Source organism: Panthera onca, chromosome B2 (genome assembly GCF_046562875.1).
Source record: "Panthera onca isolate mPanOnc1 chromosome B2, mPanOnc1 haplotype 2, whole genome shotgun sequence".
Classification (NCBI taxonomy): Eukaryota; Metazoa; Chordata; class Mammalia; order Carnivora; family Felidae; genus Panthera; species Panthera onca.
The window spans coordinates 116,878,337-116,891,030 of record NC_138343.1 but is presented as its reverse complement, the minus strand read 5'-3'; the positions used below and the strand labels follow the sequence as shown (position 1 = coordinate 116,891,030).

Here is a 12,694-nt window from a genome sequence, read left to right as displayed (position 1 = left end):
TTAGGTTTTTGGCTTGAGGAACTGGATGGAAACAGGAACGCCTTTTCTTTTCTTTTTCTTCCCCCCTGAGATGAGAATGACGAGGACAGAGGCAGATTTGGGGACGAGATCAAGAATTGTGGCATGTTTATTAAACAATCAAGTAGACATGGTGCTTAGTAGCTCAATAAGATAAGCGTACTATTTCATTCGTCTTACTCAGCATGGGCACACGACTGTAAGTCATTTTTATTCATCTAGAAGTGATGGGAAGGAAAATCCAGCTCCAACCAACGTCTCTTTGAACAATAATCCTTCGAGTACTTCATGGACCCCTTCGTGGGATTGTGTGTAGTCGTGTTTATGGACACAAGCGACAAAAACCGATTCTGCCTACGCTGAGCCGAGGTGAAGTTACTGCAAGGGCATCAGACCGCTCACGGGAAGGCTGGGCTGTCAGGCCTGCCCAGGAAGGAAGGTCCAGCCAGCACTTGCTCCCAGACACAGTCTGCACACAATGGGGCTGCTGGGACTGAGGCCCTCACTCTCTCCGCAGATGCTCAGCCGTTTTCTATGTCCCGCCCAACCCCCAATTCCACAGCAGGTGTGATCTGCCTTCCCATCACTCGTCTTGATGGAAGACCCAGGTGACAGCCTCCGCTCAGGGACATTTCGGGTTTTCTGTCCACACTGTAACTGCCACAGGCCTGAAGAAGGGGAGAAGCCCTGTTCCCCGAGGCTCCCCTGAGGGAGGGGGAGCCCTGCCTTACTTTTACCTTGATTTCAGGCAAAACAGAACATAAAAAAAAATAAAACTCTTAACAGATTTCAGGCCAAATGTAAACGTCCCAGGGTCGCCTCATAATAAATACATTTAAAACCAAATTCATCATTGGGGCCCCTGGGTGGCTCAGTCGGTTAAGCGTCCGACTTCAGCTCAGGTCGTGATCTCGCAGTCCGTGAGTTCGCGCCCCGCGTCGGATTCTGTGCTGACAGTTCAGAGCCTGGAACCTGCTTCGGATTCTGTGTCTCCCTCTCTCTCTGCCCCTCCCCTGCTCGTACTCTGTCTCTCTCTGTCTCAAAAATAAATAAAAACGGGGGCACCTGGGTGGCTCAGTCGGTTGGGCGGCCGACTTCGGCTCAGGTCAGGATCTCGCGGTCCGTGAGTTCGAGCCCCGCGTCGGGCTCTGTGCTGACAGCTCAGAGCCTGGAGCCTGTTTCAGATTCTGTGTCTCCCTCTCTCTGACCCTCCCCCGTTCATGCTCTGTCTCTCTCTGTCTCAAAAATAAATAAACGTTAAAAAAAAAAAAATAAATAAAATAAAATAAAATAAATAAATAAATACGTAAAAAAAAATTTAAAACCAAATTCATCATCTTCAATGAACTCCCTTCTTCTGAAGAAAAAAAGATAAGAAATACAGCCAGCTCCTCCCGCTATTCTCAAACCTCTGTTCCCGACAAAGGAAACATAGTAGCCAAGCCTCACATTGTCATCTTTAACTCTGTTCTATTCTTTTTTCTTCACATTGTGTATTTTTATTGCAAATTTGTCTTCTTAGCATTTTGTGACAGCGGGAAAAAATCCACATACAAATCTTTTGAGTTCTTTTGGCAAACAAACAGTATACTGCTATCCCTAGAATCCTGCAACTGTCATGTTTCCCTCACAGTGAAGCACCTGGCTTTCCAATTACTGAATATCTATCTGTACATCTACCGTAAGGTTTTATCAGATATGAAGAAAGTGAGGAAAATGAGAGTCCTGTTCTTAACCCCGCCCGCTCCCACACTGGGAAGATCCATGGTATTCTTAGATGGGCTACGTCCCCAACTACAGACTAGACTAGAGTCATAGTTGACAAGTCTTGGAATGTAAGATCCAGGAGAGCAGCCCCTTTACCTATCTGCTGAATAAGTGAAGGAAGAATCTCTCTCTCTCTCTCTCTCTCTTTCTCTGAGATCCCCACAGATAAACTTGGACAGCTCACAGACTGGCAAGACTGCAGACCAGGAGAAGACTTACTGTCTACATAATCTGCCTGTTTTGATTTTTAGGGCCAGAGAGGAATTCGAAACTCTCAACTTGAAGTAGAGGAAGTGATCGCAGCCCTCCACACAGGGATTTACTAATGGGTCAGGAGGATCTATCAAGGCAGGATCTATCAGTTATCGATTTTACATTAACACCCTCTCTTCTCTCGAACCCTGAGAGAAGTAAAGTGGGTTTATACACCTAGCATTCTTACACCTGCTATGGGATAAAGGGGGAAGCCAGTGGGTTCCCAAAGTGGGAGAAGAGAAAAAACAAGGTGGGTGGGGGGATGCCACAAAACGCAAATGAAGTGTGCTCCAGGGATAGGGGATGACCAACCAGAGGGGTGACCAGTGCCCTGGACAGAAATCAGGAACCTGGTCTAAACATGCTCTGCTGCTCCATCCACTCCTGGCTGATGAGTAAGCACAACTTGTGAGGCTCCGTCTTCTCACTCATAAAATGAGGATGCTAACAGCAGCAATTTCCGCGGCTCGAGCACATCACACACACGCTAGGCGCTTTTCTTGCACTTTCTCACTTATCTCCCACAACCCCAGGAAGCTGCTCCTCGTCTAATGATCGTTTTGCAGATGTAGAAATGGAGCTTAACAAAGGGAACTTGCTCAGTGTCAGTCCATCGGCTCTTGGCAGAGTCAGATGTTGAACTCTGGCTGTCCCCTGCCACACTGGATGGGGGCAGATAGTACCTTGCAACAGCAAAGAATGTCCTTATCTTTAATCTGTGACAATCCAAGCCATCTCAGTACCATCTTCTAGCCAGATGCTGCTGTCCTCTAGCTAGTATGTATTCTGCCAATACTTAACCTCTTGGCCAGTTTCCGTGTTCTTACATTTACAAAGTCCATACAGTTTTAAAAGCCAGTAACTTCACAACTCACCAGTGCCGATCAAACTTCTGTGGAGACAGTGGGTTCCCACCAGGCTTCTAATCATCTCCAGTTTCTCATGTACTAAGCAGCATATGTCACGTATACATGGGTACACACATGTATACATATACACGCAACTCTTTAGCATTACATAGTTCCTCAGGGAGCAGAGGAAGAGATTCACGTAGGATCACACAACTCTCTACCATACGAATTGTATTAGAGTACACCCTGTTCTATTAGCAAACAATTCCCTGTCAGCTCTACATACAAATATCCCACCAGCCCCTCTAAGGAGGCAGTTTTTCTCAGGAAAGACGGGTCCAGCTTATTAGGAAAGATGGAAGGACTGTCTTCTTCACTGCTCCCCACGTCACCTTTAAAATCCTTTTCATTGTGAATACGTTTATTGAAACAATTAGGTAACACCTGTGGTTTTCTTTTTTAATTTTTTTTTTTTAACATTTATTTATTTTTGAGACAGAGAGAGACAGAGCATGAACGGGGGAAGGGCAGAGAGAGAGGGAGACACAGAATCGGAAGCAGGCTCCAGGCTCTGACCCATCAGCCCAGAGCCCGACACGGGGCTCAAACTCACGGACCGTGAGATCGTGACCTGAGCTGAAGTCGGACGCTCAACCGACTGAGCCACCCAGGCGCCCCAACACCTGTGGTTTTCTAAATGATCGCATAGTCATTGTCACACTCTGTCATGACGAAAACCTGTAAAAAACACGAGGCAGGCTCTATCAGGCCACTGTGCTTTACGCGAGAGTCCAGGAGTTACAAGTAGAGACTTAAGAGCCACACAAGCCTGGGTTGAATCCTGGTTCTGCCACTGTCTGACCCTTGGGCGTGCACGTAACGATTCCAAACCTGTGTCTTCACTTGTAAACCAGAGATGACAAGAGTACCTGCTTCACAGAGCTGCTGTGAGGATTTAGTGAGATCACGCAGGTAAGTGTGGCACGCAGCCGGGAACACAGGAAGTCCTCCATGAACCTCACCTGTTACGATTACTCAAAAAGGAGGAGTAACACTTAACCCCTACGACGTAAACGTGCATCAGCAAAAATAAACCACAACATTAAGAGCTCTGTAACACGACTCATTTGTGAAGGCTCTCCGCTTCCTACAGGAAAAGGGTGCTACTCCACTCACACCTCTACAAAAATCTGTTTACACCAGACTGGCCTCCTTAGAGGTAGGGACCCTCCCTCTGTGCAGCCCATCACCTAACTGAGCACTGACACGAAGCAGGCACTCAGTAAGTGTATGTTCGATGCATGGATGGATGGATGCTGAAATAATATGCTGTTTAGAGTGTGCAGGTGTGTGTCCAAAGGTACTAACTTTTAAAACTTTCCATGGACTTTACCAGTACCTTTTAGAAGCTGTTGGAAATACTCTCCATTTTTTTTTTCTTGTTTATTTTCTCCAAGATCAAATCTTATGGAGAAAAGATTTACTTCTGAAGGCACTAGATATGCAGAATATCTACTTTCATATAACGTTAGTTCTCTTTTCATCACTTCCCATTCTTTGACCTTTCAGTAGCCCAAATGAATGAATCACCAAAGGGAAACACCATGATAAAACCCAGATTAATGCTCCCTTGCTAGAGACAGGAGTAAGCAATCCGACTACTGAATATCCCTGGAGATAAGAATAATGTCCACATTCAACTCACTCACTGATTATTTACATTTCAACATCTGAAAACATAACACTCTCAAATTTCACTGCCGAGACACATGTTCTATTTCTAACACCTCTTACATCAAATCCAACTATTATAATTTTTCAGAGAGGCAAACAACAACTGCTAGTCAAAACATAGCCTTTTGCTTACGTGTTCATAAAATGGATTATTCTCGCTAAAAGAGCAACTTTCCTTGTTATCGAAGCAAAGAATGCATGTTTTGATTTATGTAGTTTCTCAGTAAATTAATCCAAAGAGAATTTTCTCATTATGTTTTCCTAAACACAGCATTCTCAGCAAGGACAAAAATAAGTGCCAGTGAAATGAACCTTTCAAAGAACATCCACGATGTTGCAGCTCTTCCACAGTCTACTAATGAAATGGAAAACCGGCTGTGCCTGTGAAGGATTAATATCCTTCCACATACAGAGCTCTGAGTCTTGTAAACCGGACAGCACGGTCAGGGAGACTCAGGAGAGCCAGCTGAAAGGGCCAAGAAAAATGGAAGAGACGATGCAGCAGGACCTGACAACGGCTGTTGGGTGCTTTGAACGGCATCCCGAGGCTCTTGTCAACCAATAACTCTGGCCTGGACTCACCCACAGAACTGCTAGCTGTGCCCTCCGTATGGCACAGAAACAAACACTGCTTCTTGATCAATACATGTCTTTGAAGCCATGAGGTCTACTTCTTTGAGTGGAAGAAGGACTAGTTCCAATTCCACTGAAAGGTTTCTTTTTCTTTAATGTTGATTGTTTTCTTTTGAGACAGAGTGCAAGTTGGGGAGGGCCAGAGAGAGGGAGAGAGAGAATCCCAAACAGGCTCCACACTCAGTGCAGAGCCCGATGTGGGGCTGTATCTCACAACTGTGAGGTCATGACCGGAATGGATATCAAGAGTCGAATGCTTAACTGACTGAGCCACCCAGGTGCCCCACTGAAAGGTTTCATTGCCACATTTCTCCATAAAAATCTTCCACATGATTCTCCTTGTAATTTCCCCCTTCTTTTAACAAATACAATACTGCATATCTCTGAAGAAATGCTCCAAACATAATCACTTAAACTTTGTGAAATGGCTGTGGCCCAGCTGAGGAACCACCAGAGGTCAGTGGCACAGTTGGGAAAAGGTGGCCATAATGAGCGCCAGCCCATCAGGCAGGGGACAGGATTGTCACCAAAGACCCTGCCGTGACAGCAAACCTCTCTGCTCAGACCTAAAGCACTACTAAAGAGATGATGGACATTGCTGTAAGGTGGGTTTCCTTCCCAGAAGGCCAAAACAATTCTTTTTGTAATTTTCAACTGAACCCCAATAGCGTAATCTCAATTTTCATGCAATTTTAAGACTTCTTTATTCTTTTCCTTCATAATTTGAGCAAACTACCTTCACTCCAATGAACATCTTGGGGTTGTGCAGTAGAAAGGTACCTTTGACAAAGGTTCAATATTAGTTACTGCTTTGTATCTTATGTTTAAATTAAATTATGTGCAGCTTCCATATTTCCATTAGTCCCTGAGTTCTTTGAAGGTTGGGTCTATAACTAATTCATGGAGCAGTGCCTTGTGAGGCAGCCAGAGGGCAGTGGTCAACAGCACAGATAGACTGGGTGCCATTCCCTGTTCCCCTCACACCAGCTGTCTCTCCAGTGCCACAGTGGCCTCATCAAAATTTGGAAAAGGCACCCCTGGGTGGCTCAGTCAGTTCAGCATCCGACTTTTTTTTTTTTTATATGAAATTTATTTTCAAGTTGGTTTCCATACAACACCTAGTGCTCATCCCAACAGGTGCCCTCCTCAATGCCCATCACCCACCCTCTCCTCCTTCCCACTGCCCATCAACCCTCAGATTGTTCTCAGTTTTTTTTTTAATTTTAATGTTTATTTATTTTTGAGAGAGAGAGAGAGAGAGAGAGAGAGAGAGACAGAGTGTGAGTGGGGGAGGGGCAGAGAGAAAGGGAGACACAGAATCTGAAGCAGGCTCCAGGCTCTGAGCTGTCAGCACAGAACCCAACGCGGGGCTTGAACACACAAACCGCAAGATCATGACCTGAGCTGAAGTCGGACGCTTAACCGACTGAGCCACCCAGGTGCCCCGTGTTCTCAGTTTTTAAGAGTCTCTTATGGTTTGGCTCTCTCCCTCTCTAACTTTTTTTTTTCCTTCCCCTCCCCCATGGTCTTCTGTTAAGTTTCTCAGGATACACACAAGAGTGAAAACATATGATATCTGTCTTTGTCTGTATGACTTCTTGATCTCAGCTCAGGTCATGATCTCGCAGTTGTGAGCTCTAGCTTCACATCAAGCTCTGTGCTGTGAGCACAGAGCCTAGTTGAGATTCTCCCTCTCCCTCCCTCTCTCTGCGCCTCTCCACTGCACACACAAGCACTCTCTCTCTCTCAAAACAAATAAATGAACATTAAAAAAAAATTGGAAGAAAATAATACTAAAACCAATAGGGGTTTTTTGAAGGGTATTCATACTTGTAAAACAATTAGAGCAATATGCCGTGTGGAGTAAATACATGTTCAATAAACATGAGTTATTATTGAAAAAAACTCGAAAGTATTTACTGCAGGGAATAATTTATTAGTATATAATGGAAATTTAGCATGCTAATGAGTTATTTCTGGCATGTAGACTTAAAACATGTCTGAAAATAATCCAGCCACCTTCACTCAGCAATACTGAACAAACTTTTAAGACACGATATTTTTAACACTCTTCAAACTAATCATGTAACTCCAGGTTTGCAGTTATACAAACACTGAAAAGGATTTTTAAATGGATATCTGCAAATGTAATCAGCACCCTATGTTCACACTATTTACTCTGGAACAGACTGAATCCCATATAAACCCCACAAGGAGTGTTGCAAAAGGAAGATAAGCAATATTTGAGGATGCAAAGATGAAATAAAGAAAGAGGAGAAAATAATTACACCCGTTTTACAATTCCTATGAACTCCTGGAGGCACAGGCAGCACAATCTTCAGATTTTTAGGGATCCCCTTCCTCACTAGGCAATCCAATTAACTTGCAGTTACAACATTTACCCTGACAAAGGATTATTTTAATACATCTCTGAACAGGTGATGCTTTTGTTCCTTGAAAATCTCAGTGTTCAGTAATATATTTTTAAATGTCTACAAGGACCCCCACATTGCCTAAAGAGTACATCAAATTTCTAATGTATAAATTTTGTTTCTTTTTGAAGTTCCTGAGGGGGTCAGAGAAAAATATTAAAAAATATTGTTTTGAATCAGTGCATAGTTTGACTATTCATATCTGTGCTCCTTGTGATCTGTGCTGATAATCTGTGATAATCTCAACTCTCATTATTCAAACTGTTGCGTCCCCCAGTCATACCAGATTTTACCAAACAGGGCCTGCCCTCTTCTCATTATTAACGGTCAACCCAGAGTGACTCTTTCAGAAGGTAAGTATCTATACAACTAGTCTGGCTATCAAGAAAAGGCAAATAGCTAGAGCAAACCTGTTTTATTTTTATTTTATTTTTTTTTAATTTTTTTTAACGTTTATTTATTTTTGAGACAGAGAGAGACAAAGCATGAATGGGGGAGGGTCAGAGAGAGGGAGACACAGAATCTGAAACAGGCTCCAGGCTCTGAGCTGTCAGCACAGAGCCTGACGCGGGGCTTGAACTCACGGACCGCGAGATCATGACCTGAGCCGAAGTCGGCCGCTTAACCGACTGAGACACCCAGGCGCCCCGAGCAAACCTGTTTTAAACTGTGAATGCATTTTCTCCCAGAAACACTTAACTAAAGACATACTCCTCGTCTTTCCAGGATCACCATGGTAACCACATTTTTTTTTTTTTAATAGAAAACTACCTCACATGTATTTAGCATGCATGGAAACCACGATCTTATACACAGGTGGGACAGGCACCCTCTATCTGACCACGTAAGGAATTCCCACTTCAGTGGCAGCACCACATACCTGTGAGGGCCCAGGTGTCTCACTCTCTTAAAATGACCAATCCCTTTACATCCTGGGGTTGAACATCCGCCATGTTCTGAAGCTTCCATTAATTCTAAGGAGCCTATAAGAAAGCAAGGGGAAGAAAAAGAGAGAAGAGAAAGGAAGGGGCATAAAGTTAACCAAAGGCTGTGAAACAAAAATTACAAATATCTTAAAAGTCTTTAAAGATTTTTCCCTATGCTTTTGTTCACACTATTGATCTTTCTTCAACAGTGAAATGGTACACTTTGATCTAACCCTCTATCAATGCTATAAATTCCAGAAATACCTAATTGTGAATTAACGAGGAGATGCTAAACAATCTTCAAGTAAATAACATAATTAGTTTACGAATACTTGTACACTGAAAATTTCAAACATGCTACCCCCTCCGTGTTTTATAATGCTTCCTTATGCTGACCACTTATGTCCCTGTGTAATGTGCTAGACTCTGTTCTAAGCATTCCCACATATACCTCTATGAATATATATATACACATGTATCAAGTCTTTGGTCTTGTATCATTTTGTCGCATACAAGGGATAGCACCAATGTGCACTATTCTGAAACATTTTTTCCTTTGGTCTTTAACTTTATGTCTTAAAAATCTTTCCATCTCAATGATAATATTCTTTATGATTGTTGCAGTGTCTGTATCATGAGTGCACCAGAATTTAACTAATCTTTGTTTCCAAGGTTTGTTATTTTAAATATACTGCAACAAACAGCATGCATGTGGATTTCTTTACTTTTATGCAGCTTGTACATGAACCTGGAAACAAGTGAAGCCACTAAAACAGGGGACTGCACACTAAACTTTTAAAAACCCCACGATAATCTACTGTATTTTCTACGTATTTTCTGCTACAATGTATATGCTTTCCTTCCAAGTTGAAATCATAGTATGACAAATTCGCAGTGCACATTTAAAAAAAAAATTGAACTTAAAGGGACTCTGCACTGAGGTTACTGTAAATCACATGCAGTTTTAAGCAACAATAGATAGGGAGAGCCTTTTTACACTCTGTCCAGTTTCTCCCAATGGTAACATTTTGCAAAACTACAGTATAAAGCCACTACTGATACATTAGACTTTAATAGCCTAAGAGAACTGTCTTCCAAAAATTCAGTACCAATTTTGAAAGGTGATGAGTCCTTCTAAATAAAAGTTTAACAATCTACATAAACGGTGCTTTTCAAACATTATTTTTTTTTCTTTTTATGTTTTTGTGACTACCACATAATGGAAAATGTGGGAAGAAGAACAGGATTCATGGAGAACAAACGTACAGGGGAGAAAACAGTAGAAAGAAAATGCTAGGAGCAAAGAAAATATTAAGCACCCTACATAAGAAAATGGAAACATTCAATTTAAGTTATCCTTGCGTCTCTTACTCAAAGGAGGCTGAAGAGGATGCCCGGTTTTTGAACACCAGCCCACAGGGTGAATATCAGGGCAATCCGCATCTACCCAGTAATCATAGCAGCTGTTCCAGCCGTCAAAGTGAACCTGGAAACAAAAGGAAATTACCAGTACAGTTCACAGAAAATTCCTACCATTAAAGTTCCAGCCACCATATAACCGTTTTTATTTTCTTCTAAAGTATGTAGATTCAATACCAAATAATATATTTTTTTTAAATTTACTTAAATTGCTTCATTTCCCCTATGCCAAAAAAGGGACTTTCGACCTATCTTCAAATGATCTGTTCATCAATAAATGTCTTGCCAAAGACATCATTCCAGCGGTACTTTTATAGATATGTGTGTCTTCCAACACACACACACGAGTTATGAGTACATAACGTCTTCATATGAGCCACACCAAAGAGTGAATAAATATTACTTAAGTAACGAATAAATCAGGAAGGGAGGGAGGATGGGAGTGGAGAGGAGAAAGGCAGGAGTACCTTTCACTTAAATGTCAACTCTCCCAGAATTATGCTAAAAAGGCTGTTTATTTTTTTTATTTTTATGTTTTTCAATACATGAAGTTGATTTTCAAATTGGTTTCCATACAACACCCAGTGCTCATCCCAAAAGGTGCCCTCCTCAGTACCCATCACCCACCCTCCCCTCCCTCCCACCCCCCATCAACCCTCAGTTGGTTCTCAGTTTTTAAGAGTCTCTTATGCTTTGGCTCTCTTCCACTCTAACCTCTTTTTTTTTTTCCTTCCCCTCCCCCATGGGTTTCTGTTAAGTTTCTCAGGATCCACATAAGAAAAGGCTGTTTAAACAGGGGCGCCTGGGTGGTTGACTTTGGCTCTGGTCAGGATCTCATGGTCTGTGAGTTCGAGCTGGCATCAGGCTCTGTGCTGACAGTACGGAGCCTGGAGCCTGCTTCGGATTCTGCGTCTCCCTCTCTCTCTATCCCCACTCCCCACCCTGTTTGTACTCTCTCTCTCTCTCTCTCAAAAAGGAATAAACATTAAAAAAATATATATTTTTAAGTCTGTTTAAACAAATTCAATGTCCTATTAGAAATACACCTGGTTTATAAAATATCTCTCCATTAAAATCATGTCTAAGTATCATTTTTTCTCTCAGAAATAATTACACTATGTCTCAAAGACGTTTTATATGGTGGTCGGAGCCATCTTTATCAGCCACCGTGTGAAAGAGCTATTGGTCTTTCAGGCAGGGTCACTAAGGATCAGCTATGTGTCTTTTAAGTATTACATGTATTTTATTTTTTAGGATGAAAGGATATACTGAAAGGCTATATATATTTCACTATTACATCAAATTTGCCAGCTAGACCTTTTTAAGTCTGTGAATCCCTTACTAACAAGACAACAGATGCCAGATAGATAAAAAATACCAACGTGTAAAACTGAATAAAAGTTCCAGAACAATGCAGGAGTGAATGTATATGTAATCTCAGAGTAGGAAACCATAGTAGGCAAGATACCAAATTCAAAACTCATAAAAGACTGCTCAATTTGACTACAGGAACATTGAAAAAAAATTTTTTTTAATGTCTATTTGTTTTTGAGAGGGAGAGACAGAGCATGAGTGGGGAAGGGGCAGAGAGAGAGGGAGACACAGAATTCAAAGCAGGCTCCAGGCTCTGAGCTGTCAGCACAGAGCCTGAGGTGGGGCTTGAACTCATGAACCATGAGATCATGACCTGAGCTGAAGTCGGACACTTAACTGACTGAGCCATCCGGGCGCCCCTGACTACATGAACATTTAAAACTTCACAGTGGCAAATGTTACCACAGAAAAGGAGGAAGATCCATGAGAAACTTGAAAAACACAGTTATTATATATGTCACAATGTACTCTGTTCTTTAATTTATCCAAATTTCATATATCAACATAAGAAGATTAAAAGCCCAATAGAAAGATGAAAAATAGATATAAATTGCTCATAAATAAGAAACTAAATATAAATGATTAGTAAACATATAAAATGATAATCAATTTCACTTATAACTAAAAATACCCCTACAAATTAAAACCACAAGATGCAATTTTTTCAACCTGCCAAAAATGTCCCATCTTGGTGATTCCCAGAGCTGGTGAGTATGAGCATAAAAAGCTTTCTCAAGGACTGCTGACAGAAATATTAACTGGCAAGTATTTCTAGAGTTATTTGCAACAACAGTCACTTAAAATATATCACTTTTGACTTAATAACCTCAATAACCCAACTCATTGTAGTAGAAAACAACCAGAGTATCTACCATGAGGAGACTGGCTAACTAAATTATGGCGTGTTTGTATGACAGAATAGAACAGAGCTGTTAAAGTGTGTGTGTGTGTGTGTGTGTGTGTGTGTGTATTTAAAATAACATCCTTTGCAATGAATCCACTTTCTCAAGCTTAGAAATCAATTAATCCTAGAATCAAAGCCCCCCGAATTCCACACCTGGAAGAAACCACAGGTATTATCTTAAAGAGAAGAAGAGTTCACACAGCTAGTTAGGAGGAGTAACCATACCTAAAATTCAAGGACCCAAATAAAATTGATCATCTTCCCATACACTGAATATAAAAGCAGCACTTACAGAAAAGTACTTAGGGGCGCTGGGGTGGCTAAGTTGGTTAAGCATCAGACTTTGGCTCAGGTCATGATTTTGCGGTTCGTGGGTTCGAG

General features: G+C 41.8%; 1 protein-coding gene across 11 annotated transcripts in view; it reads right to left on the bottom strand.

Annotated features, from left to right (window-relative positions):
* The window catches only part of L3MBTL3 (L3MBTL histone methyl-lysine binding protein 3), a 130,124-nt gene that overhangs the window by 38,416 nt on the left and 79,014 nt on the right, over nucleotides 1-12,694 (bottom strand). For all 11 annotated transcript variants that reach the window (XM_078447306.2, XM_078447312.2, XM_078447307.2 and 8 more), the window contains 2 exons: nucleotides 9,988-10,102; nucleotides 8,571-8,673 (listed from right to left, as the gene is read on the bottom strand). In XM_078447306.2, coding sequence (XP_078303432.1) covers nucleotides 8,571-8,673; nucleotides 9,988-10,102 — 218 coding nt within the window. The remainder of the gene's footprint in view (nucleotides 1-8,570; nucleotides 8,674-9,987; nucleotides 10,103-12,694) is intronic.